The 26,770-nt window shown below is 47.1% G+C and overlaps 2 protein-coding genes across 9 annotated transcripts in view; one reads left to right on the forward strand and one right to left on the reverse strand.

Moving 5' to 3' along the window:
* Positions 1 to 15,991, forward strand: part of Jarid2 (jumonji, AT rich interactive domain 2) — a 190,870-nt gene extending 174,879 nt beyond the window's left edge. For 4 of the 7 annotated variants that reach the window (NM_021878.3, NM_001205044.1, NM_001205043.1 and 1 more), the window contains 11 exons: positions 581 to 1,083; positions 1,842 to 1,934; positions 4,691 to 4,809; positions 4,885 to 4,955; positions 5,514 to 5,628; positions 7,529 to 7,634; positions 7,999 to 8,181; positions 8,594 to 8,724; positions 9,112 to 9,295; positions 10,765 to 10,872; positions 14,148 to 15,991. In NM_021878.3, coding sequence (NP_068678.1) covers positions 581 to 1,083; positions 1,842 to 1,934; positions 4,691 to 4,809; positions 4,885 to 4,955; positions 5,514 to 5,628; positions 7,529 to 7,634; positions 7,999 to 8,181; positions 8,594 to 8,724; positions 9,112 to 9,295; positions 10,765 to 10,872; positions 14,148 to 14,300 — 1,766 coding nt within the window. In that variant the 3' untranslated portion in view covers positions 14,301 to 15,991. The remainder of the gene's footprint in view (positions 1 to 580; positions 1,084 to 1,841; positions 1,935 to 4,690; positions 4,810 to 4,884; positions 4,956 to 5,513; positions 5,629 to 7,528; positions 7,635 to 7,998; positions 8,182 to 8,593; positions 8,725 to 9,111; positions 9,296 to 10,764; positions 10,873 to 14,147) is intronic. The other 3 variants (XM_006516859.3, XM_006516858.4, XM_006516860.3) reach the window with 1 other exon arrangement.
* Positions 15,992 to 16,426: 435 nt separating this feature from the next.
* Dtnbp1 (dystrobrevin binding protein 1) overlaps positions 16,427 to 26,770 on the reverse strand; it is an 80,018-nt gene continuing 69,674 nt past the window's right edge. For both annotated transcript variants that reach the window (NM_025772.4, XM_006516984.4), the window contains 3 exons: positions 25,344 to 25,499; positions 17,497 to 17,640; positions 16,427 to 16,802 (listed from right to left, as the gene is read on the reverse strand). In NM_025772.4, coding sequence (NP_080048.2) covers positions 16,555 to 16,802; positions 17,497 to 17,640; positions 25,344 to 25,499 — 548 coding nt within the window. In that variant the 3' untranslated portion in view covers positions 16,427 to 16,554. The remainder of the gene's footprint in view (positions 16,803 to 17,496; positions 17,641 to 25,343; positions 25,500 to 26,770) is intronic.

Here is a 26,770-nt window from a genome sequence, read left to right on the forward strand (position 1 = left end):
CAGCCCAGCTCCACTGACCCACACAGCCCAGCTCATATTTGAGTGTTGATAAACATTTAGACTCATCTTTTTGGAGATAAGTACCCTCTTGTCTTTTTTTCTTGGATGAGACAAAAAAGCCTTTCTGAGTGAAAGCTAGGCTATTTGGAAGAGACTTGGCTTTGATCACATGTGTCTGACCTTTCACAATATTGATGATGCAGTAAGCTATGGGGGAGCCCTGGCCATGCTCTGCTGTAGTCACCTGTACCCCTCTGTGTAGTAGTGCCCTGGTCTATGCTGAGCACAGCTTTGGTACCATTTCAGTGGTCCTCTCCTTCTGTGCATGGCTACCTCTTTCCTTCTGATCAATTCCTCAGATACTATTTCTGGTCACCTTCCTAAGATGATCATACCTTAGTTTGCTTGTCTCCTGGTACTTAGCCACGACTCTAAGCAGTGCTCAAAACTGTTTGTACATACAAGCTGGCTGCTGGCTGCTTTAGAGCAGCAGTTTTGTAGTAAGGCTTTCAGGACTAATAGGGCATAGGAAAACAACTTGTGATATCCTTGTTAACCATTTCACCCCATTGCTGCCCAGGAGGCTGTGAGCTCGACCTGGCCTGCTTTTTCCGGCTGATTAATGAGATGGGCGGCATGCAGCAAGTGACTGACCTCAAAAAATGGAACAAACTAGCAGACATGCTGCGCATTCCCAAAACTGCCCAGGACCGGCTGGCCAAGCTGCAGGAGGCCTACTGCCAGTACCTGCTTTCCTATGACTCCCTGTCCCCCGAGGAGCACCGACGGCTGGAGAAGGAGGTGCTGATGGAGAAGGAGATCCTGGAAAAGCGCAAAGGGCCATTAGAGGGGCACACGGAGAGCGACCACCACAAGTTCCACTCCCTGCCCCGCTTTGAGCCCAAGAATGGGCTCGTCCACGGTGTCACACCTAGGAATGGATTCCGTAGCAAGCTCAAGGAGGTGGGCCGGGCCCCACTGAAGACGGGCCGGCGGCGGCTGTTCGCTCAGGAAAAAGAAGTGGTCAAAGAGGAGGAAGAAGACAAAGGTGTCCTCAATGACTTCCACAAGTGCATCTATAAGGTGAGTGGGCTGTGCGGTAGGGTGTGCCCTGCCCTGCTGGAGCCGGAGGAAGCTGACTTGTTCTGTGGGATGAGCGCTAGGACGCTGTCTTAGGACTGTTCTGAGCTGCTGTGACCAAATATCACAGAGGAGACTTTCTGTGTTGCTTCTAGAGGTTGGGCTCTTTCTCATTTACAGCATTAGGTGAGTCTTTGGCAACACAGAACTGTCATGAAATGGCGTGCTCTCCATGCCTGTTGGTAGTTATTTAAAGCCGATACTATGATAGTATATTAAACCCCAGGAAATATTTCTTGTTGTTTTTATAAACCTGATATGTTAAATAAAGATTTAGTTGGAAAAAGCTGACATGGTTGGCCCAGGTGCCCACAACTTGTCTGTGGCACTGCGGGTGGCTGCAGGGGCATGCCCATCACCCCTGTCTGTTGCATCTGTGGTAGTGTTTACATTAGATCCTTCTTGTACTTAGGGAGCTTAGAAAGGTTTCAAGTTGCAGGAAAGTAACCTTGTCAACCTCATGCCGAGCCTTGCCTTGCTGGAGAGCAAACCCACCCCTGTCTTCATGCTCACCTCTTGGTGTTGCTTTCCCGAGCACAGTGTACTGGGATAACAAACTTAGGTGGGTGTTGTCACCTATTGAGCACACAGTGTGTCTTTGTCACTATGGGGAAGCCACTGGACAGAGACCTATGACAGAAATTTATGTCTTAACATAACATGTCTTAAGCCAAACTCTTCTTCTGTTTTCTTTGTTTCAGGGAAGATCTGTTTCTCTAACAACTTTTTATCGAACAGCAAGAAACATCATGAACATGTGTTTCAGCAAGGAGCCCGCACCAGCAGAGATTGAGGTAAGTAAGTTAGCCATCTCCATACAACGTCCTGTGACACTAGGAAGGGTCTTGGTGCAGTATGATGGGACACAAAGGCAGAGGTTGTTCCGTGTGTCTGTGCTTGGGCAGCCAAGCATTTTACTCTGGGAATTCCCTAGTCTGCTGGAAGGGCCTGGGGGGCGTGCCTGGGCTCCATCGCTGGTCCAGCTGGCAGTTTTCACGCTCAGGGAACTGCCTCCTTCCCATCCTCTCTGTGTGTTCTGGAGGAGAATGTCTGGAATCCCCTCAAGTCGTGGTGTGCTTTTCTCCTTTCCTGTTCTTCATGTAATGGGATTGGCAGGTGGCCATGTTTGTGCTTCTGCCAGCTCTCTTCTTGGAGTTAGTGCAGTGTTGGAAGACAGTGTGCTCTTGTGTGCCCGGGCCAATTAGCAGCTGGTCCGTGTGAGGTGCTGCAGAATAGAGCTGGTCCTGTTTGTGTATATTCCCTGGCCAGTGCCCAGCAGAGTCCTTCAGACCCTACAGCTGCTGACATAGGAATCTAGCAGTGGCTGGTTTGTGAAGGGAGAGAAGCCAGTTCTGATTCCTGGCTCAGCACAGAGCTAGGAAGAGCAGTGTTGGGGAGGTGTAGCTTCTCCTTCTGGGTGACAGGTTCCCAGCCAGCTTTTTAGTTGACTCTGATTTAGAACTTGGATAACTCTCTTGCTGCTCATGCTCTACCTAGCTCTGTAGCCCGGAGCCTGACATCCACTGCCAACCCCGGGGTCAGCTCTGTCCAGGACTGGTCTGACACCCATGTGGCCGTTTTGGCTGCTTCTTCTTCTTCTTTTTTTTTTTCCGAGACAGGGTTTCTTTGCAGCCCTGGTTGTCCTGGAACTCACTCTGTAGACCAGGCTGGCCTCGAACTCAGAAATCCGCCTGCCTCTGCCTCCCAAGTGCTGGGATTAAAGGCGTGCGCCACCACGCCCAGCCTATGGTTGCTTCTTGACACCTCATTGACACTATGGCAGACAGGCCAGATTGAGAGGGTTCAGCCTGTGTCGCCCCTCCTGTGTTGAGCTCATGGTTACTGCTGGCCACAGCTCACTTTAAAGGCCTCTACAAGCTTCTATTTAGGATTTTTTTTTTTTTCCTTAGAAAGACTAGATTTTGCTGTAAACTGTAATCTGAATAAAGGAAATTGCAGGTTTGCTGAAATTCGTATTTTAGTTTGTGCCGGCTGCTGTGGACTCAGTCCTTGTGCCTCCTCTGGACATTAGTGCCTGCAGGTTTCAGCTCTGATCCATCAGTCTGAATCACAGGGTGTTCTTTCTGAGTAAAGGGTCCATTCAGGAATGGTACTGAATGGTACATGGCATTCCTTTATGGTTTGTGGCCGTTTGGCCCTTCAGACAGGCCTCTATTCCTGGGATTTGGGTTGCAGTCTCATCCTGGATGCTCATTGGTTGAGTTTTTCACAGTAAGGTTTGGTGGGAGGAGAATGGATTGAAAGTGCAGCTGAGGTTGGAGGCAGGGCCATCTTAAAGGAACATGACATCATTCCTTCACTCTTGATTGCAGTGCCTTCTCAAACTATCCCTTTCCTAATCTAATCAGCTCAGTTTGTTGCCAGCTGTCTGTCTGTTTGTCTCTCTCTCTCTCTGTCTCTCTCTCTCTGTGTGTGTGTGTGGTACATTTTGAGGTCAGTTTTGGAGTAAGTTCTTTCTTTCCAAGGAAAGTTTCTTTTCCAGGGATAAAAGTGAGTTTAGCAGGCTCATTGACCTTCCCCCCCCCCCCCCCCACACACACACACACACACACCTTATTTCCAGTTCCCAAAGGAGGATGCTGACTTGCAGCAGAGCACTGATTGCTTTGGAGAGGATGGCAAGGAGCAGTTGTGCTATGTGTTCTATGTCAACGCGTTAGTTTCCAAGTGTCAGTATGGAAGTCTTTCTCCCCTTATTCTCACTGCTGTTTGTTTGAATTTCTTTCCTAACATAGCATTTCACCAGTTTTAACTGTTAATGTTTGTTGATGCTTGTGTGTGGGTTTGTGCTTGCCCACAGCACATGCGAAGGATTTACCTTCTTCCTTGTTTGAGGCAAGGTCTGCACTCACTGCTGCCCATGCAAGGTTAGGTGGTTTGAGAGCACCTGGGGATTCTCCTGTGCCTGCTTGCACTATTGCCCTAGGTGTTCTGGGATCACACATGGACTCTATGTCATCCCGTTTTAGTTAGGTTTTGGAAATTCAAACTCAGATCCAAACACTTGTGTAACAAAGTGTTTAAGTGTCCATTTCTGGGAGATCAGGTCTGTTCATGTTAGTGTATAATCATCGTCCCAAATCAAAATTCAGTTCTCTATGCTCTTCCTTTATCCCAGCAGTCTCTGGCCTGCTTTGTCTCAGGCATCTCCTGTACAAACTGCTATTGATTCTGTCTGTGTAGTCTCCTCATGCCCTAGCCAGTGTGTCAGGGTTTCCAGCCGTCAAAGGCTGGGGTGCGTAACCACATGGTTACTCAGCATCACAGCATATGTGGGTGGTTTCCCCGAGTGTTGGACGGAGCTGTCATTCTGGCATCACAGTGTATCCAGAGACGCTACATACAGTCCTCTGTTGATTTGAGGATGTGTCCCCAGAGATGACAGTTGTATTGTTGCCTTACGTTCTGAGGGAGTTGCTCATGGGAGTTTCCTGATATACAGACACCTTGTACTGGATATAGTGTTCCAACTGCGTCTCAGGGTCCAAGTACGACACAGACACTGACTGGTTTTTCCTCTTGTCAACAGCAAGAGTACTGGAGGTTAGTGGAAGAGAAGGACTGTCATGTGGCAGTTCACTGCGGAAAGGTGGACACTAATACCCATGGCAGCGGGTTCCCGGTGGGAAAATCAGAACCCTTTTCAAGGTAATTGTACATTATCTTGTCCGTGTTTGAGGACTCTCCCCACCAGCTCTGACAGCCCCTTCTTTCCCTCTGCAGGCATGGATGGAACCTCACTGTCCTCCCAAATAACACAGGGTCCATCCTGCGTCACCTTGGTGCTGTGCCTGGTAAGTATGACCTGATCTCTTCTGGCTTCATCGTGAGAACAGAGCCGGGTGGCTCACTAGTAGAGAGGCCTGGGGCCTTGGGGCCAGAGTCCATGCAGTTTGATGAAATCTGAAAACTGTGGACCCCCGAATAGCTGAGGCATCTAGTTAAAATCAGAGTATCAGAAAAGGCTTTTCAATATTAATCCTGACTCCTGAAGGCTGTTTTTGCTAGCAACCACAGTTAAGTGTGCTGAGAAGTGAAAGGTGCTGCTTCTTCTGGCTTAGGTAAAGCCACTCCACGGAGTGTCTGCTTGCTATGAATACTTTGGGCCTTGCAAGGGAAGCCTGGGAGACTCCCTTCTGTCCAAACCAGGATCCCACCTTGTTCACTGTGGACAGAGGCTCTTAAGCCAGGCCTCCCTGCTCCTGGGAGGAGGGCCAGAATAGAAGACTCTTATCTCTATGTAGCAAGTGGGGAGGGGCAGACAGCTTTTTCTTAAAGTATTAGGTCTGTGAGAGCAGAATTCCATATGCCTCTCCTGAGGACACTCTTAATGACATCTCTTTATGTTGTAGGAGTGACTATTCCCTGGCTAAATATTGGCATGGTCTTTTCTACCTCATGCTGGTCTCGAGACCAAAATCACCTTCCATATATTGACTACTTACACACTGGTGCTGACTGCATTTGGTGAGTACTCACCCCCAGCAGCAGGTACAGTAGCCTTGGGCACCTCAGGAAGCTGATGCTGAGGAGGGCAGTGATAAATAGGGCCTGACTCTGTAGGTAGGGAAGAGAGACGTGCTTTCCCCTAGCCCGTGACTGTGCTTTGTACCTGTGCTGCAAGTGTTGGAGGGTACTCTCTGTGAATTGCCTGCCTAATCTGCTTTCTCTCCTCCTTCCACTGTTCTATTTTATGGAATTCCCAAAGTGGATTCCATAGCAGCATTCATAAAAAGTACCATGGGGGACAGGGCTGGGCAGCTTTACCTAAGTGGCCTTTGGCAAGAACTCCAGACCTAGTCTGCCCAATTGTCAAAAATTGTGTGCCCATGAGGTGTGTGGCACAGTGTGGTCTTCTCACAGCTGAGCTCTCTGATTTTTGTGTTGCCAGCAGCAGATGGGGATTGACTGCATATCATATGATGTCCTGTCTCATAGTCTCATAGTCTCCCTCCCCTCCCCTCCCCTGCCCCCTCCCCTCCCCTCTTCTTTCCCTTTCCCTTTTCCTATAGTCAGATCTCATTATGAATGGCTTCAACCATGAGGTTGCTGGGAATTGAACTCAGGATCTTTGGAAGATCAGTCAGTGCTCTTAACCTCTGAGTCATCTCCCCAGCCCCCGAAATTTTCTTTATTAAATAGAATCTTCAACTGATGTCCAATGTGGGCAGCAGTTTGCTAGTGTGGTTGTTTAGTTTGTTCATAACCTGATGAGCAAGGAGGGCTCGTGTGTTGAGTATGATCTTCAGTATCCTGTGGACTGCTAAGGTGAGAGGCTGGGGGTGGAGGTTGACATATGTGGAAACAGATCGCAGTGTTCATGGGCAAATGACAGATGGCAGCTGTGCAATGTGCCACACACATGCTTGTGGAGAAGCATTGTGCAGGTGTTCCTGTGGCTTGCACTGACCTGTGGCACAGGCATGTGAAGATGTGAGTGTCCTATTGCTGTGATGAAACATTTCCAAAAGCAGCCTGGGGAGGAAAGGGTTTATTTTATTTGGCTTATGCTTCCATATCACTGCTCATCATCAAAGATGATTGGAACCTGGAGGCCAGAGCCGATGCAGAGGCCGTGGAGGGGTGCTACTTACTGGCTTGCTCAGCCTTTCTTATAGAACCCAGGACCCATGGGTGGCCTTACCTACAATAGGTTGGGCCCTTCCCCATTAATCAGTAATTATGAAATTTTCTTGCAGGCTTGCCGACAAGTGCATCTTATAGAGGCATTTTCTTGAGATTCCTTTCTCTCAGATAACTTTAGCTTATGTCAGGTTGACATAAAACTATCCAGTGTGTGTGAATCAGGTTGTTTTTTATAGCTCGAATGTGTAGTTGGAGGTGTTGAAACTTGAGAGTGTGTGACCTATTTGAACTCTTATCCCTGGGTTCATGATGGCATAAAAGAAAGCAGAGCCAGGGATATCATCAATAAACTTTATGGCACATGGTTTTTCAACTGGTCTCTTCCTGACCAGCTCCAGGTCCTCCCTGGTTGTCTTAGTAGCGGGGACCTAGGTACTATGTTTTCCCATCTCGAACAGCATCAAATCCTGTGCCTATGCCTGAGAACTTGGCCACTCTTTGCAGTGCCAGAGAACTCACCCAGGCTGAGGGAGTGTGTACTTGTGTGTGTTTCTGATTTATAGAGGGCTTCACTCTCTGGCTTTGGTTTGAAGACTTTTGGCTCACCCTGTGGAGCAGATCTGCATAGAAAGCAAGCAGTGTGTGTAAGGCTATGCCTGTGGTTTGGCTCTGTGCTGGGCAGAAGCAGCCAACAGCAACAGAGCAGGCACTGGGCCAGCACTCCAGCCTGGCTGCCCCACAGAGGTCTCATCAAATGTCTCTTGTCTTTCCACCACCCCAGGTATTGCATTCCTGCTGAGGAGGAGAACAAGCTGGAGGACGTAGTCCACACTCTGCTGCAGGGCAATGGTACCCCAGGGCTGCAGATGCTGGAGAGCAATGTAATGGTAGGTCTATTATTGTTAGAAAGTGATTCTGTTGTCAGCTCCTGACAATGCTGGCTTGGGCCTGGATGTGCTACAAAAGGTCTTTTGGGCCTAAGGAGGAGGAAGCTGTGTGTGCACCATGGGTTCTGCCTTGCCGAAAATTGACTATTAGGCTGGCATTGACTTGTGTTTTCATGATTGCCTTGTTTGATATTTTCTGAAGGATAATCATAATCTGGTTTGTTAGGCAGTCCCTCCGTCAGAATTCCTGTACAGCTGAACTTCCCCCATAACCTGGATGGTGTCCATGGGGTCCATGGTGCAGAGGGGTTGCCCAGCAGAGCAGCAAGGGCCATGCATCTCTCAGTTGGCACTCTCTCCCCAGATCTCCCCAGAGGTGCTGTGCAAGAAGGGGATCAAGGTCCACAGGACTGTACAGCAGAGTGGGCAGTTTGTCGTCTGCTTCCCGGGATCCTTTGTGTCCAAAGTATGTTGTGGCTACAACGTCTCAGAGACAGTGCACTTTGCTACCACCCAGTGGACAAGCATGGGCTTCGAGACTGCCAAGGTAAGCAGAGCAGGCGTCCTTAGGTACTGGATGTGATACTGACTCAACCGTAGGTCTCTGAGGTGCTGTCATTCGGTGCTGGAGAGCCTCCATGCCTGGAACTTTTTATAGGAAAGTTTTTGAGGTTTATATTAAGCTTTTGACTTCTATACTGGCCATGCCACAGTTGTGGGGACCACTCAAATATAGTTGTGCTTCTGCCTCATGCTGGCAGTGAGGTGCCAGAACTTTTCTTGGAATCGGGTACTCAGTACTATTATTCTCCAGGTAAGCACAATGGTTGAACATCTAACAGCATTAATCTAGGTCCAATGGCCACTTTAGAAACTCACACAGCTTCTCTGCCACTGTGACCCTCAGCTGTTACTTAATCATGGAAACAGACCCTTTGTAAAGGTGGTTCTTCTTTCAGGAGATGAAGCGCCGCCATATAGCTAAGCCATTCTCCATGGAGAAGTTGCTCTACCAGATTGCACAAGCAGAAGCAAAAAAGGAAAATGGTCCCACCCTCAGTACCATCTCAGCCCTTCTGGATGAGCTCAGGTAGTGTAGACCCAGGTCTCAGGACCTCAGGGGAAGCAGGCCCAGGTGGAAGAAGCAGGTGGCAGTTCCCTGAACTGCAGGCCACCTGCAGCTCATTAAGGACTGAAACTTTTTCCTTTGGTCCTCTGCTATTCCTCCATCTTCCTGTCTGATAATGGGAAGCTCTTGGTGAGCTGATAATGAAAAGTGCTCCCAAGCTCTTTGGGGTCAGTGCTGAACTTGCCTTTTGGTAATAATAGTATAGAAAAGGAAGGTTGCTGGGCCTCTCTCCCCATGGCTGACCCTGTAGTCTAGTCTAAAGGGGTGATGACATGTCCTTTTTAGTGGGAGCAGGTATTCATTGTGGGCATTTGACCTTCTGATGACACCCGCCACTTCCCTGCACAGGGATACAGAGCTGCGGCAGCGCAGGCTGTTGTTCGAGGCTGGCCTTCACTCTTCTGCACGCTATGGCAGCCACGACGGCAACAGCACAGTGGCGGATGGGAAGAAAAAGCCTCGAAAGTGGCTACAGCTGGAAACTTCAGAAAGGAGGTGCCAGATCTGCCAGCACTTGTGCTACCTGTCCATGGTGAGTGTATGTGTGAGAGCCCAGTGTGACCCACCACGGCCTCAACACCAGGCCTACTTCAGGGCTTCCTTCAGACCCCAGCCTCCTCTCACTATGGTAGCAGGAGTGGGAGTCACTTGGCCACAGTGGGCAGTTCTATCTAGTACTGGTGCACTCCCCTAAATCCCTTGCTTTTTATACCACTTAGTACCACACCTACATTCTGTTACACCTTCATACTGGGAAACACCCTCATGTTCCCAGCCTGTATCCTCCTCTGTGATTCTAAATTCTATCAGGCTGGCAATAAAGATTAACCTCGAGGTTTTATTAATAGTAATAAATGTGTTTTGCTTATAACCACTGAATTTGTGATTAGTTCTTAGAATCTTTCAAAGGCAACCTGTTCTTCTGAAATTTTTGTTTGCATGGAGGCTTCTGAAATAAAAGCCCTAGACTTAAAGGCCTGCCAAATATTTGCACCCAAGTGTTGAGACCATTGTTCCTATTTCTTTTTGTAACATACAGGTGGCAGGACTTGAGGGGTATATAAAGGAGACAAGTACACAGGCCCTTCTTCTAGGCCCTCTGTGGTCAGTGGCTTTCCCTGTTTCGTCAGGTAGCAGGGCGTAACCGTAGTTGCTTAATCTGCTCTAATCACCCGGCCACAAGTTCCTTGCTATCTGTTCTGGATTCTTGAAAGATAGACCGACACAGAGAGATGGGGGGGAGGGGGACAACTTATATTTAATATGCCTTAATCAGCTCAATTGCTGGGCCACTCCTAAACATCTATGCTCATGCCTCCTAAATTATGTACTAAAATCTATATTCCATCTTTGCTTCCCTAGACCCCGTGAGGGGCCCTCTGAGCCCACTCTTCCCCACCTCTCACATGATTGGTATGCTCTCCTCTTCCTTCTGCAGTTCTCAAGCCTGCATCTTATTCCTTCTGCAATTTGGCTTTCTTCTCTCGGTTCCCTTGCCCAGGAATCCTCAAGTTCCATCTTTATTCACCAGTCAGAACCAACTTGGGGCAGGGACCCTCTTTCAAATTAGGGAACTCAAATAACACAATGCAAGTTAAGGCCAAATACACAACAGCAGGGCACTTGTTTGGTAGGCAGCAGTACTTGATGGCTATCTTGGAGATTGGAAGACATGTCTAGTTCACAGGGGTTTACATGTTCTCTGGAAGCTGACAGGGTCGCAATACCCTGCACGTCCTCTGGGGTGCTATTATCAGGAGTATTTTGGTCAGTAACTTCCCAAGCCCGGACCTGAGGCAGTGCCAGTATATTTAGTTCCATCTCTGGAGGAGAGCCAAGGTGGGAGCCGTTCCTTTCTTACTTCCTTCCCCTTCCCTGCCCTAGCAGAAGACCCTGTTGCAGGGTTTCTTACCCCTGTGGACTGTTGTGAGCCACCGAGTCAGGTTTGGGTAGATGTGTGGACAGACCCCCTTGAACTCAGCATGAACCCTGTCTCTACAGGTGGTACAGGAGAATGAGAATGTCGTGTTCTGCCTGGAGTGTGCACTGCGCCATGTGGAGAAGCAGAAGTCTTGCCGTGGGCTGAAGCTGATGTACCGCTACGATGAGGTGAGTTCTGACTTAGAACAGAGTTGAAGTTAGCTTAGTGCCTAGCCATGCTTGCAGGATGGAGACTGAATGGAACCACTGTCACTCTAAGTGGATGCTGTCCATTGTGTCTCGGTTGGAGAGCTGGTAGCTTGAGTTGTTCTCAGTGTGTCTGGCCCCCATCTGTCCTTACATCCTTGGCACTCAGTCTACAGATCTGCCTTGGCTTGTTTTCCAACCTCTTTCCATGCATCTCTTGTTCTCACGGACTCTGCCCAATTCTATGCTTCCTCCATTCAGCAAGGTTACTCCCTACACAGGAGATACCTGACTCCAGACATGGCTCTCCAGAGCTATTCACACTGCCAACTGCCTCGATACTGTGTGTTGGAAAGAAGATTTCTGCCTTCAGGACTACTTGTGCCCAGAGCTTTTTCTTGTGGCTCCAGAGCCTCCTGTGTGGGTCATCAGGCATCACTCTGCTTGGCTAGTGGCTACACCATCAGCCATGGAAACTCTGCTCTTCTGCTTCTCGACTTTTCCTAGCCAGACAACTTCTTGCCCTCTCATGAGCCAATTGTCACCTTTTCCTTACTTAGCCTTGTCCTACCTGCTAAATGATGTCTGCTTCTCATGGTAGTGCCATCTATCCCAGGATCTGCACTGTCCCAGTCACTAAGGAAATGGAGTACTGTGATTGGCCTGAGTCCTAGCCCTAGAAGAGAGAGGGTGGTTGCAATGGCAGCCTCATGAGATCTGAGCATCCCCCAACCCTTGTCTGTATAGCCAGGAACATGCAGAAGGCGCTGCCTCAAGGACTTTCTTGGCTGTGGACAGTATGCAGTGTGGCAGGGAAGGGATCATTTGAGCCCAGGACTTGAGTCCCATGTCTGCCTTACAGGCTGTGGTATTGTGCACTCTGTAGTGACCTCTGAGTCAGTGCTGGAGTGGTGGTGGCCGTGCTCTCTGCATGATGTGGACACTTGCCACTGACCATGGCCTCTGTTCGTAGTTGAATGCTTTAGACTGAGGGTCTAACTCCCGGGTGGGCAGTTCTGGAATATGGCTTCCTGTGCTGTCCACCTGCTGGGTATCATGTCTATGTGGGATCCATACTATGTCTTCAGGTCCATACACTTTTCATGCTCTTGAATTTTGTATTCAGTTCTACACATCACATTCACATTACTTTCTAAATCAGTGGCTCTCAGCCTTCCTGATGTTGCAGCTCTCGTCTCAGGTTGTGGTGACGCTGAACTATTTGTTGCTACGTATTAACTGTACTTTTGTCATGAATTGTATGTACGTAGTATCTAGTAAGATAAGCAGGATATCTGAGACGCCTGTGAAAGGGTTGCCTAACCCCTGCAAAGGGGCTGTGGCCCACAGATTGAGAGCAGCTGTTTCAAATGAACCTCAGTCCAAAGAGATCATCTCCATGTGGAATACCATTTAGCATCCCAGTTGGTACCCTAGCATGTTCAGTGATGTAGGGTATACACTTCCTTGCCCCTCCCCCAATTCATGATCTCAGTCCTGTAGATGCTTTTGGACTCTGCAGTCCTTGTCACTCCTCTTGGGTTCAAGGAACATCTTAAACTGCCACCACTGGCCATCCTGGTCTGACCAGTGCTGCACATATGGCAACCTGGTTCCCTTCTTCAGGCACCATCTTTTGGACAGTGCCCACCATTACTGTGTGTTCCCCAGCTCTGTAGCTGGCTGGGCAGGCAGCATGCCATCCATGTGGTCCCAAGCACTGCGTTTTAGTCCTAACTTGGCCAACAGAATCTTTCCCTTGGAAAGTAGAGCGTAGGTCTATTTGCGTCCTTTTTGTTCAATGGCAGTAACATAGCTTCTTTGGTTCCTACTTTGTCACATGAACAGTAAATGTCACAATGTGCTTAATTAAAATTAAATCTCAGCAATGAGTAGGAATTACCATCTGGCATCCTGTCCCATGTGCTTCTTCCAAAGACCCCAGCCAGGACCCAGAGTTGGCAGCAGTGGTCAGGGCCAGGGAGTGTAAATCTGTGCACATGATTAGGACTTCTAAAAGTGCATTCTACAAACTGAGCACTGGGGTAGGAAGCCACATCTTACTGGGACCAAAGTCCTGAAAGAACAGGAGCACATCTGGAAGCAGCCTCTCCCTCTGCCAGAGGCTTGCTGTTGTAAAGGGTCAGCACTAGCCCTCAATTGTGTTCAGCTGGGTGGACTGAGAAAGGTAGGATAGACACAAGCTCTTAGTTCAGTCCTTTTCATTCCTTGTGCAGCCCAATGACAGACACACAAGGGGTTCCAGGCCTGTTCCTCCCACACCCCTATGCACTGTGAAGCTCCCAGGAAGAGCAGGGCTCCCAGACCTGAAGATAGACAGGCAAGGCTTTCACAAAGGAGCTTGTTTTAAGGAGGCAGGGGACTATGTCACATCCTTCAGCTGTTTGTAGGCTTTTTAGAGGCAGAACTTGACTGTGTGAACCTGGAGTCTTGTGTCCAGGCTGCCTCCATTCCTCACTGCTGGTGTTCTTGCCTATGCTCTCTTGTTTTTGAGACATCCTTCCTTTGTGTCCCTGGCTGCTCCCAAATATGTTCTGCTAGAACCTCTGCAGAACTGTGATTCTACGTGTGTGCCACCACACCCAGCTATGGATACCTTTTAGTAGAGAGTTGCACGGTCCTCTTGGGTGAAATAAAGGGATATAGCTGACCCATTTCCCCCTCTAATGCAGAGGTCACACACAATGAGTCATGTGAGCTGCTGATGTCACATGCTGGAGAACTTTAGCATAGCTTCAATCTGTAATGTCTCATATTTGGATGCTGTTGTTAAATTTCTGGATTTTTCTTGTCATGTTGGCTCTCAAAGAGGGCCTGCTGCCTCAGCTTCTACCCTACCTCCAACTATCTGAAGCAGTTTCAGGAGACAGTCTTCCTCCGAGTGTGGAGGCATCTGTTTCTCTTTTGCAGGACAGGCATTTGAGTTCTTTATGGAGAGTTATATACATGTGAATGCAAGCATACTAGGGGCCAAAAGTGTCAGATCCCCCAGCGGTGGTGTTAGTTTTAGTGGCTGCTGGGAGCCCACAAGGCAGAGAGGTATGCACGGTGCTCAGCAGTCTCGGCAGCCACAGGACTTTCCTTAGGTATCTCCCTGTCCTGTTCACAAGTCCTCTGCATCTCTGAATCCTAAAGCTATTTAGAAAGCCTGCTAATGTCCAGTGACACACACTGATAAGTCATAGGATTTGGTGCCTCTGCTGCACTAACTTAATGTTGTCTGTCTGTCCTGGCAGGAGCAGATCATCAGTTTGGTCAACCAGATATGTGGCAAAGTGTCTGGCAAACACGGTGGCATCGAGAACTGTCTCAACAAACCCACACCAAAAAGAGGTCCCCGCAAGAGAGCGACCGTGGATGTGCCGCCATCTCGGCTCCCATCCTCATGAAGATGCCGAACCCATGGTCACTTATATATTTTTTGTAATTACTATATTCTAGTTTGGAGTACTTGCTGTAGGATACAAGCTGTCTTTGCACTAGCTCTAAAGAAGAATTTCTTCTGGTTTTAGAGAACTGATTTTGTTTTAGCATTAAACTGTTCAAGTTTTTGTACGTAGATATCTAGATACTGCAGTCAGGTTTGGAAGCTGCCGTACACTCACTGTCTAAAACCCTTGAGGGGCTGTATTAATTTGTATCGCCCCATGGCTGTGAAATGCCTTTTTTTTTGTTTGTTTGTTTTTGTTCTGTTTTGTTTGGTAACTGTTGAGGAATAAAGGCTTTTTAACCCATTTTTGAAGATGGTGAAGTTTGGAGAACAAATTTTAAAACCATCAGTCAGATGAGATTTTTCTAGATTGGAAAAGGGATAGAAGATACACACACACACACACACACACACACACACAGAAAAAAGAAAACTTGAAATGGCTTTACTTTGGCTGTCTTTTCTTCTGTCATGTGCGAAGGGAGTTTGTAACTTTTGGAACCGGAGAGCCCTGTTTCTTTGGCTGGGCGGTTATGGCAGCTGAAGGCAAACTGTGAGGTTTGAGTGACGAGGTTCTCATACCAGCACATCACTATGCATCCGTTCGAGGGAGAGAGAGACAAAGACAAAGACTGCCTGCCTTGGAGGGTCACTGAGGGAGACCTGTGCCTGATTTCATTAGGAAATCCATTCTGTTATTTTTTTTTGGTGCTGTTGGCTACTTTATCAAAAAAACAAAAAACAAAAAAACAAAAAACCCTTCAATAGCATCCTTGAGGAAAAGGAACAGCAGTTGACTGTAAGTGCTTCCCTGTCATCCATGTGCAATTTCCCGACATTCCACCTCCATCTCTGCTTGTGTCCCTCACATCAGCATTAATCTTTGTTTCCCTCACACTTAGAGCCACTAAGTCTGCAGTTCTTTTTGAATGTGAAACACATCTGTGCTCCTCTTGTCTATTTTTTCTCTTCATGTTTTAACAAAAAAGAAAAAAAGAAAAAAAATCCCATCCCTTTTGTACATACTCCTGTAAATTGTTTTAAATACTTGAGCCTTTTCTTGGAGGGGGAGGGAAGGGGTGAGAAGATGGAGAAAAGCCTTACGTTTCCGTTTCTTCATCGGCTGATTGGATGCTTACAGGGTTCTCTTGTGACATGTATAAGTGCTGCTTACATCACTCAACAGCAACAGAACGTGGTAGTGGAGTAGCTGTTGCCCTTCTCCGGCTGTGTGTACAGTATGTGTGGAATAAAAAAGGGAAACTGTTTTCACAAGCTGTTGTTTGTTTCATAATTGGATCAGTCCATAGCTACCCACATTGCACTGAGCTTGCCAGTGGTGACTGCCAGGAACGCCTAGGATCCACTTTGGTGGCTGTTGTTGCAGAAGACTAAACTGCTTTGGACTATTTAACGATTGCCTGACAGTCGAGTGTTTCCAATGTGGTCGTCCAGTTTCTATGGCCTTGCTGTGGACTTTCCCCTCTTTGTCGGTAACCTTTCGCCTATGGCTTACAGTTCGACATTTAATTTATTAGCGCTGCTCTGCACCCCTCCTGCCGGGAGGCTCTGTGTGGTTATTGCCAGTTCTTTGTTTACTTTTCAGGTTTGTACTACAAGGTTTAATAATAAAAAGTTTTTTGGACATTTTGTCTGTCTTGTGGGAAGGGATTGGGCTTTCTTTGGTCAGTGGGGCAGGGGCTACACATCCTCTCTTAGGCCAGGGAGCGGAGCTACAGAGGCATGTCCGTGGCACTGCTCACCACTCTGGGCTGCAACTAGGCTAGCTCATGCCCTGGGGACCTTGGGGAAGCAAGTTTCTTTCCCAGGTTGTCACCTGATGCTAGGTAAAATTAAGTTCTTCAGATCCCAATTTGACCACTATTGGTTATGCTAACAGACTCTGCCTCCCAGTATGGTAGGGCACGGTGCCCACATAGCCTGGCCTAGGTCCTATTTCCTTCAAGGCCCTCTCCAGCAGACCTCCACACCTGTGTTTCTTTAGGAACTCTTGGTCAATCAGCTCTAAGCACCTGTCAAGGCAGGGGCCTCTATACGACCCATATACTCACCAGCTGCACAGTGTTTATTCCATAAGCTTTATTGTGAGCGCTTCTCTAATGGTTCTTACATCCCATTAGCAAGTGTGTAAAATTGAAAACCTCTAAGCACCTGGCTTTGCAGGAGGATTCTGCGCACAGCTGACAAGTCACTTAAATGTCCTGAGTTGAGTCACACTGGTCACTGTCATCACTGACACCTGGGGTGGACTTTCTGTCAGTGTGTAATGTGACCAAGGCCGTGTCCACCTGTACCTCCTCCTCATCAGACTGGATGAGGGGGGCATCAGCAGTGTCCAGGTCAGTGCAGGCAGAGGGTGAGGCAGGTGGCTGGGATGCTGATTCTGAGGGACTTGGAATCTGAAGACTCATTTCATTCTGATTGGGGTTGGATTCCATCTCTGTTGAAGAAAGTAGAAAAAGCCTCTGATTGCATTTGGGAACTGCCATTGAGGACAACTGCCCGAGATCCTGTCCCTCAGCCTAGTTGTAGGGTCCACAAGTTACCTGACCACCTATTCTATTCTGTGGTAAGATGAAGAAGTCTTTAAAGCCATGTAAGGTTCAGTTCTAAACACATGGTAAAAGTTAGCCACCAATCCTTGATACCCTAGCTCCTTCAGTTTCTATTCACTCGTGCTAAGATGACTTACTCGGCCTTTAGCATTCCTCCAATTTTATAAGGATTTTCAAGGAATCAAGATTTTTACACACAGTCAGTCACTGACTAAATCATGGCTCTGCAAAGGGCTGAGAGGGTAAGGTCTGAGAAATCGGACCCTCACTACTGTGGGCCTATATATATATATATATATATATATAGTGGAGGCCGAGGGTTGCCCTTCCCTCATGTATGTGAAAGAAACTGAAAAGCTAGCTGTGCAGTGGTGACAAACAAAACAACCTCATTAGGAAAGCTGATCAGGGTTAGGAAGCAACTGCTCAGTGAACAGGAAATGACAGTGCCGTGTGAGCCACACAGGAGAGCTAACACTTCCCCAGTCCTCTGGGACCTGACCAGCTCACTGGAAGCAGTGGAGGAGGAAGAAGAAGCTGGGCTAAGAGATGTGACTTTAGTGTTGTCATTACTCTTACCCACACCAGGGGACATCACAATGTTGTCCTCTCCGCCGGAGTTCAGGAAGACATCGAGAGCCTCCTGGTCTGAGATGTCCATCAGGTCCATCTGCTCCAGCACGTCCACATTCACTTCCATGGATGACATGCTGCCCATAGGCTCTGATAAAAGAGATGGACTTTTTGCTCTTCATGGTAATGGTGAGTTTCGTTGGGCTAATTACACTGTTTGCTCCTAGTTCATGCTTTCACCAAATGACATTCCAGTCTTGAGGTATCCTAACTTATCTTTTCATGTAGGTGGTATTTGGAACAGGGTGCTCCTATAGCATGCAGGGGTAGGTAGGAGCTGTCTTCATGGGTCAGAAGGAAGTCAGGAAATTCCATCCCGTGTCAATGTAACCAAAATTGCAATTAATTCTACAGTGGTAGCATGAGAAGGACTCAGGGCCACAGGGCTTGAGTGCCCAAGGCCCAGTGCCTCTTAGTCCTAGGTAGTCACCTCCCAACCAGCAGCCAAGAAAGTAATGCTAGGAGTGAGAACGGGCCTGGGATGGATACATTCTGAACCTTGGACTTCACAGATGAGGAGATAGCTGCAGAGCAAGGGGCAGCACAAACAAAAACAAACACAGCACAGATGGAAGGTAAGTCAGTGTGGGTGAGGCTCCTAAGATGGACCAGGTAAACGAGTTCCCCACTGAAAGTTAAGCTTTGCACAAACTGAAGATGGGAGTGAGCCCAGCAGAAAATAAGTAGATGGTACAGTCAGCCAGTCAGTTCCTCAACATTAGGTATGAGCACACACAGCCTCCCACACATGAGGATGGAGTTGGGTTAGCTCTACATATCCAAGTTCACGAAGAGTGAATAATTTCGCTGATGGTTCTGACAGTGTCATTCTGAGCCAGTCAGGATAAGCTTAGGCAAGATGGACTTGAATATATTGGATGTCACCAAAGCTTTCACACCTTTCCAGTGTGAAACCCATAGGGACAACTGCACTAATGTCACAGCTACTGTGGGTGGGGTTGGGAGTGGCACTCCCCCTTAGGCTCTCGTGCCCCAGTGGGGCTCTTGAGAGTGTGGCTGGGTGCTGTGGTGCCAGCAGTCTTCTGGATTCGAGCCCAGCCTTTGACCTCAGCCTGGAAAAGAGTAATGTTGAGCTTGTAGGACAGGCCAAACTATTCACCACATGGAAATGAGCTATACCTGCCTAGCCTAGTGACTCACATCTTTATCCCAGCACAGGGGAGGCTGAGACTACAGCATGACTTCAGGCTATGTATCTGTATCACAATCGCTCCAGTTTTGTGATTCTCCTGCCTCAGCCTTTAGAGCACCAGATTTATTCACAGCTGTTGATTATTCATTATGGTTTTAGAAAGCTGTCCTAACCGAAGTAGAAAAACTTTCACCTAACTTATGTCAAGTAAGTATTAACAACATCAAAAGTTGTCAAATTCAACTAAAATGGAATCCCAACAGGAAATTCTCAGCGTTGGATGTCTTACTACCGAATAAAGAAAAATGAGTCTATATTTCTCATAGAAAAAAATGACCCCATTGGTGCCTTTGATCTTAGCACTGAGAAGGTAGAGACTCTGAGTTTTTCATATTGGCCTGGCTGCAGTGAGTTCCATGCTGTACAGGGCTAGGTAGTGAGGTCTTACCTCAGAAAAAAAGACGCCCAAAAAAGTTCAGTTCTCCTGCCATGCCTCAGGTGTTGCAAAGTACAGGCATATACTGCCGTGCCTGGCTACAAAACTGATTTTTGCCAAAGCAAAGATGAGCCGTGGCTCCCTGGAGCCCAGAAACAAACACTAGAGCAGAGCGGCCAGTGGTCCTGCTCAGTGTCTAGGATATGTCCGTCCGCCATCCGCCCAGGGTAACCTGAGAGTGATGTTTCCCAACGCTGATTGCAGAAATTGGTCAGTTGTGAGTCTTAGAAACATATTACAATTCCAATCAAACTAAGTTTACTGAAGAACTAGGAACAAGGACAAAGGAGGTAATGGGGCGGGGACTATTGTCCACCATTCTCTGCATCGGAAGACTGATGCTGTCCTGTGTGGGGTAGGGAGCTCAGCGGTGCCACTGCCTGTGAGATCCAGTGGAACACCTTTAACCCACTTAAAAGTCTTGTCCCCAGACATTGCCAGATGTCCCATAGAGTCTAGCTAGTACTTAATGAAACACTTAAAAAAGTCACAGTGGAATGTCCTCAACTGTAGTTAAAGGTTTAGAACACACAAAGGTGTGTAAGGTGGCCAGAGCAAGTCACCTTGAGAAATACTGTTTTATCAGAGAACTGTGAAAGTCAACATGTAGACTCAGTGAAAGACTTGCTTACTGTCAAAGGCTAATGGTTTCCTTCCACAGCCTGATGGTGAGGCCCTATTCCTGAAAAGAGCACTAATGTCACTGCATCAGCAATTAAGCTGGCGCCCAACCCTACTGACAGCCTCTGTGGTGCTGGGAGTACTTCGCAGGTGTGGTGGGCTGAATGAGAATGACTCCCACTGGCTTCTTTATTTGAGTATTTGCTTTCCAGTTGGTGAAATTGAGGATTAGGTGGTGTGGCATTGTTGGAGGCGTGTCAGTCACTAGGATGCACGCCATTCTTTAGTTCTGTGAGTGTGAGTCTGTGCGTGCGTGCGTGCGTGCGTGCGTGCACCTGAGGATCCAGATGCTTCATGAAGTCCCACGCCTGCCTGAACGATTGCATGCGCTGTCACGGTCATCATGGAATCCAACCTTCTGAAACTGTAAGCCTCTTATCCGAGCAACAGAAAACTATCTAAGACAACATGCTAGAAGAGGAGGAAATAAAGTCATCCGTGTCACCCAGCTACAAACCCAGTGACATACGGGTGCGATAGTGGCCCAAAAGTTATGGGAGTGACCACCCACTTTTGAAAAATCAGCTTTGAGGTTCATAGCTTATCTTGAGACTGCTAAAGGGGTCCCAGATCTGAGACTAGATAGGTCACAAACCTAGAAGGAAAATGATCACTATGATTATGCTAGAGGAACAGAACAATAAACTACTGCTACTGACATTGCCACACACAGTCTTACTCAACTCTATCAGAGAAACTACTGCTTGCTTCTTGATGGGTGTTAACACAGACCCACAAAAAACAACCCTACAACATAAGACAGAACATTCGGTCCTCAGTAGGGTGTCTTCACATCCCTTCTTGAGATTTAGACATTTATATGGAAGAAGAGACTGAAAGATTGTAAGAGCTAGAGGTGGCGGTTGACTCCAAGGAAACAACCCCTTCCAGTCACAACTGGACTAAGACACATGAACTCAGATTGCTACAGAAATGGACAAGGTCTGCTCACGTTCATGCCAGACAAAATCCAGCACAGAGAAGAGGAAGTGGGAACAAAGTTCTCTCTCTAACCAGGAAGCTCTTTGTAACTGACAGATGCTGGGGAAGGGGAAATCAGTTTTCTGGGATGATGTTGGGTACACACTCCAGGGCATGCCTGATGGGGGCACAGACTTCATGTTGTGTGGCTGTTTTATTTAGGAACTTTTTGGGCTTTTTGTTGTTGTTGTTGTTTTCTCCCCAGAGAAAAGGGAGGGAGGGAGGGAGGGAGGGAGGGAGGGAGGGAGGGAGGGAGGGAGGGAGGGAGGGAGAAACATGAAGTTGGTTGGTGGTGTGGTCTGAATGAGACTGGAACCCAGAGGATCCTATATTTCTATGTTTAGTTGGTAATCTGCTTTAAGGATTAGCAAGTGTGGCACTGTTGAAGGTATATCTTTGTTGGAAGAGGTGTGTCACTGAAAATGTCTCTTTTAAAAATACCCTGAATACTTCTTTAATGAAAGGGAAAACCAATAATAATCCATAAGGAACTCCCCTAGCTAGGAGCTTTGTCTCAGAGCCTTCTGGGACACTGAGCTCAATCATGGCAGTATTTTCTCCTGTGGACGTCAACACTCACCTCATTCTTTCCGTGCACTTGAACACCAGAAAGGTTAGTCTAGTGGGTACAGGCAGCCCTAGCCCCATGGGCCTTAATCTGTCAGCAGAGATCCTTATAAACTTGAAACCTAACTTGGAGCCAGAAGCTAGGCAGCAGGCAGAGCTGGGCATCTCTCAGGAGATCTGTCCAAACCCAGAGAGTGTTGCCTAGACATAAAAATCAAAGATGTTCCCTGAGAGATGATGTTGGGTGCAGGGGATGAGGACTGAAACCGGGACCTTCCATGGCCCACTGGGCCTTAGTGCACTGTGAGCTGCAGGCCTGCAGTGCCCTGCTCCAGGGCCTGCTTTTGCTCCCTGCCGCATCATGCATGGCTCTGGAGCTCACAGCTGAATTTGCATTCTCTCCTGACACATTTTTGGATACAAAGTTCCATGGCTTTAATTAAAAGTAAAACTTGTAAAATGAAGAAAAGTTCCTATTGCTATTTCTAATCTCATGGAATTGCCTCCCCACGAGAGACATTCTTTAATGTTGACTGATACTCTAAATTAAGGATCACTTCGCTCCACCCCTAGAGATGAAGATCCTTCCTGAAGCAGGGTATTTTGTCTGTCTGGGCAGGAAGTCTGCAGCAGCTCTCCACAGCCAAGGTACCCGATTACTGTTTAAAAGTCCCTTCCATTCTAGCTAAGGCAAAACTTGTTCTAAAGCGCTTGCTTGAAAGATACATGTATTGGCAACATCTGCCTGGTTTCTTTTTTAGTTATAAAACATATTCAAATATGTTCTGGAAGCTTGAAGAGAATTATTCTTGAGATGTTCAAAACCACAGTGATTATCCCACTGGACAATGCTTTGTACAACAAGGACCTATTTATTGTGTGCCTTCTCCTTGCCTAGTGCTAGGCTCTATAGCCTCAGACTGCAACAGTACCTAGTCCTAGCTGGCCTCTAATACATGGCAGGCAGGCAGAGAAGAGTGCCTTTGGACCTATGAGCTTTGGGTAATCATCCCATGAGGCTATGTGTCATGTTTCCCTGAGAATATAGAAATATCTAAGGAACCCTTTCTTTTCATCTTTGCCTCCTCTGGCTTTATAACATACATCCAAGATATGCTGGACCAAACTGAACAGGGCAGAGTTAAATTTCTCAGCAACAAAGAGTTCTTTACAATGTTTTCCTTTGTAAGAGTTGCTGTGGTCATCCTGTCTTTACATAGCAATAAAACTCCAACTAAGACAAAAGTTAGTACCCGGGACCTAGGGTATTGCTCTGATAGTCCTACCCATGGTTTTGTTTAGTATAATTTGCACTTTGGGCCTCTGTGTTAGGAAAGCAATGGAATGCTTTAGGGATGCTTAGTGGGCCATACTAGTAAGAGCATGAAAGGCAGTGTTGTTGAGGGTGAATGAACTGTTGGGGCCTGGCTCAAGAAGCTCCAGTGGAGAAGAGGGTTAGTTTGTTACCTATAGATTATTCAGTGGAGAAGAGGGTTAGTTTGTTACCTATAGATTATTCAGTGGAGAAGAGGGTTAGCATGTTACCTATAGATTATTCAGTGGAGAAGAGGGTTAGTTTGTTACCTATAGATTATTCAGTGGAGAAGAGGGTTAGCATGTTACCTATAGATTATTTAGTGGAGAAGAGGGTTAGTTTGTTACCTATAGATTATTCAGTGGAGAAGAGGGTTAGCATGTTACCTATAGATTATTCTTGGGATATTTTGGTGAAGAATGTCTCCTTCTTACCTATGTTCAAAAAATCTACCTGAGGCAAAATTGAAGAGTTTTTTAATTAATTGCATTTTCAGACAAGATTCCAAAAGAGCCTAGTTTGGACTGTGTTCTGTGGTTATTAATGCCATGCTTACAAAGGTCTATAATGAAAAAGGACCCGAGGGTGGGGGCTGGAGAGATGGCTCAGAGGACTGACTGACTGCTTTTCTGGAGGTCCTGAGTTCAAATCCCAGCAACCACGTGGTGGCTGACAACCATCTGTAATGACATCTGATGCCCTCTTCTGTTGTGTCTGAAGAGAGCAAGAACAAGAAGGAAAAAGAAAAAAGAAAAGGTGCACTAGGAAGGAAGGAGGTAAAGCCAGTGTTCAAGGATATAAACAAATTAAAGAAAAGCCAGGGGGCTGGTGAGATGGCTCAGTGGGTAAGAGCACCCGACTGTTCTTCCGAAGGTCCAGAGTTCAAATCCCAGCAACCACATGGTGGCTCACAGCCATCTGTAACAAGATCTGACTCCCTCTTCTGGAGTGTCTGAAGACAGCTACAGTGTACTTACATATAATAAATAAATAAATCTTTAAAAAAAAAAAGAAAAAAAAAAGAAAAGCCAGATGACAAATGGAATAAAGGAGTAGTGCCCTCAGGGCAGGACCCACCCAGCTAAGCGTCCATACAGTGAAAAGAAATTAAAGAACACTTTGGGTCCAGGTATGGTAACCCCAGCACTCTGGAGGCCTACAGCTCTCTGAGTTCCAGGACAGCCAAGCTCAGGCAGTGAAGGAAACCATAGAAAACAGAAAGCTAGTCAAGTTGTAATTGAATGAGGGAGCCAGGTTCCAGCCCAAGCAAGGGGCAGAACTTGACAGCCACATGGTTCTGGCTTTAGAATCAAGGATGGATTTCCCCTTCATGTCCAAGGAAAGCCGCTGAGGCCAGGAATGTGTCAGGGGTGTCCCTGAATAGAGTACCAGAGAGGCCACTGCATGAAAGGGGTTGTGAGATTTCCAGCCATGACTAAGGAAAACAGGTGAGGCTAGGCATGTGGCAGGAAGATTTTGCAAGGCCACTGTGTGAAGCTGTGAGGATAAAGCCTGGATACCCAAGATGTTAGGGATGCCAGAGCCCAAGGATACCTAATGGAACCAGCCCAAGAAAAAGAACTGTGTTTGGAAAAGGATTTGACATCAGACATGGAAATGCAGGGTTTAGAGTCTGGCTAGCGGTCTTGCTTTGATCCAGTATTTCCTTACAGGCTTCATTCTTCCATTTGGAATATGTATAACCTATGTCATTATATGTTGGAAGTATGTGATCTGTTTTTTTATTTGATTCTGATTTTATAGGGAATTACAGCTTAGAGACTGCATGGATCTCAGAAGAGACTTTGAACTTTTAAACATTGTTGAGACTGTGATAGGCTATGGGGACTTTTGAAGTTGGACTAAATGCATTTTGCATTATGTTTTGGCTACAGGCCTGTGGGAACCAGGGAGTGGAATGTGATGGTCTGAATAGGAACGGCCCCCACAGACTGTGTTTGGATGCTTGGCCCATAGCAAGTGGCACCATTAGGAAGTATGGCCTTGTTGGAGGAAGTGTGTCACTGTGGGGGAAGGTCTGATGCTCTCCAATGTTCAGTCTAATCCTAGTGTGGTACATCCTCTCCTGCTGCTGCTTGTGGATCACGATGTAGAAGTCTAGGCTCTCCAACACTGTATCTGTCTGCCTGCTGCCATGCTTCCCACCATGATGACAATGGACTAAATCTCTGAAACTGTAAGCCAGCCCCAATGAAATGTTCTCCTATTAACACTGGGGAGAAAGAGCTCTGATGGCATTTGAGAAGTCAGCTACAGCGATGTTGACTGTGGTAGCAGTGGAATATAGACTTAACAGACTGAAAAGGACCACACTATAATTATAGGTCATTTCTTTTCCTTTTTAACCTACATTTTTTTTTCTGTCTCAGACAATTAGTTGCCTAGCATGTCTAAGACCCTTGGTGGATCCTGAACACCATAAAATAACAAAATACTTTTCAAACTCCTGTATAATTTCATCTTTAATTGTAATGTCACCTCAGGCATGATCACAACAGTCACGTTCATCTTAGGGTCTAAGCACAAGGACTCTAACCCACACCCAACTCTGCAGGCAGCTTGGAAGTGCCCCAGCTCACCTCGCCTCTCTGCGATCTGCAGGTAGCCCGTGGACAGGTACTGTTCCATGTCCTGCTGGAAGGCTTCCTCGAAGAACTTCTGCCGCTCCTTCAGCTTCAGTTGCTGGGTGTGCTCCATTTCCAGGGCCTTCTGTGTGTGCTCTGTATCGAGTTCAGCTGAGGAAGCATAGGTGCAGTGGTGAGCGCTCCAGCAGGCACTGGACAGAAGGTGACAGATCTGCCATAGGAGACCGCAGCATCTACCCACATACCACACTGCTTCCTTCCCAGTGCTGAGCCCTTGCCCCTGTGCCCTCTCTACGGGGACCTCCCACCACACTGCCTGCCCATGGCACTGAGCTATTCATCAGTCTCTGCCGTCTTCTCAGGTGACCCTCCACCTTGTTCCATGCTGATTGTTTCTACAATCTACAAACCGTTCCTCGGTTTAAAAAAAACAACTATTTATGTGTGTGTGTGTTTCTGTGCCTAGCCTGGAGTTAGCCACATAGGCAGCTGTGAGCCACTGGTGTAGGTGCTGGGAAGTGAAATCCCATTCTCTGAAGGAGCAGCAAGTGGTCTTTTAGACTGATTTATAAATACGCTAAAACAGGTAAATTTGAGGTCCTGGAGGAATGTACCTATATTTCATTCTTTTTAATATCTTGTCAACCAGTTCTGTTCCAAAAAGATAGGGAACCTTCAACAAATGCAGTAATAACACAAATATTGAATGTCACTCAGCCTGAAAAGGGAAGGAAATTTGGATACATGCTCCACCATGATATATATATATGAACATTATATTAAGTAAATAAGCAAGTCCCAAGAGGACTAATTACTCTTGACTAAACTACAGTACCGGGGATAGACTAGTAGAATGAATAGAAGGAGGATGGGAAAGAGAAGGGAAGGATTGGCAGAGTTCACGTTTTTAAAAATAAGGTTATCATGGGGAGGCAGCTCAGTAGGCCAAGCGCTCATATATAAACATGAAGACCTGAGGCTCGATCCCCAGCGCCTGTGTAAGCTGGGCGTGGTGGTGTACTCTGTAAGGGAGATCCCAGGACTCTGTGCTCGTCAGCCTAGCTAAAGCATCGACCTTAAATCTCAGAAGGAAAGAACATTTACAGGTGGATGGTGGTGCCATCTGAGAATTGGTAAGACATTTAAATGTATTTTATACAGTAAGAAAATTGGGGGGAAGAAACTTGTAGCCAGCCTTGAGAAATGGCTCACCAATTAAGAGCCTATGGTCCTCTTCTAGAGGACTAGAATTCAGTTCCTGTCCCCCACAAAGTACACCCTATAGCTTTCTGTAACTCCAGCTCCAGGCAATCTGACCCCTCTGCCCTCTGTGGACACTGGTACCTACATTCCCAGAGACAAAATACACATAATTCAAAATTATGTCATTGAAAAATTTAAAACAGAACGAACAGCACACA

Source organism: Mus musculus, chromosome 13 (genome assembly GCF_000001635.26).
Source record: "Mus musculus strain C57BL/6J chromosome 13, GRCm38.p6 C57BL/6J".
NCBI lineage: Eukaryota > Metazoa > Chordata > Mammalia > Rodentia > Muridae > Mus > Mus musculus.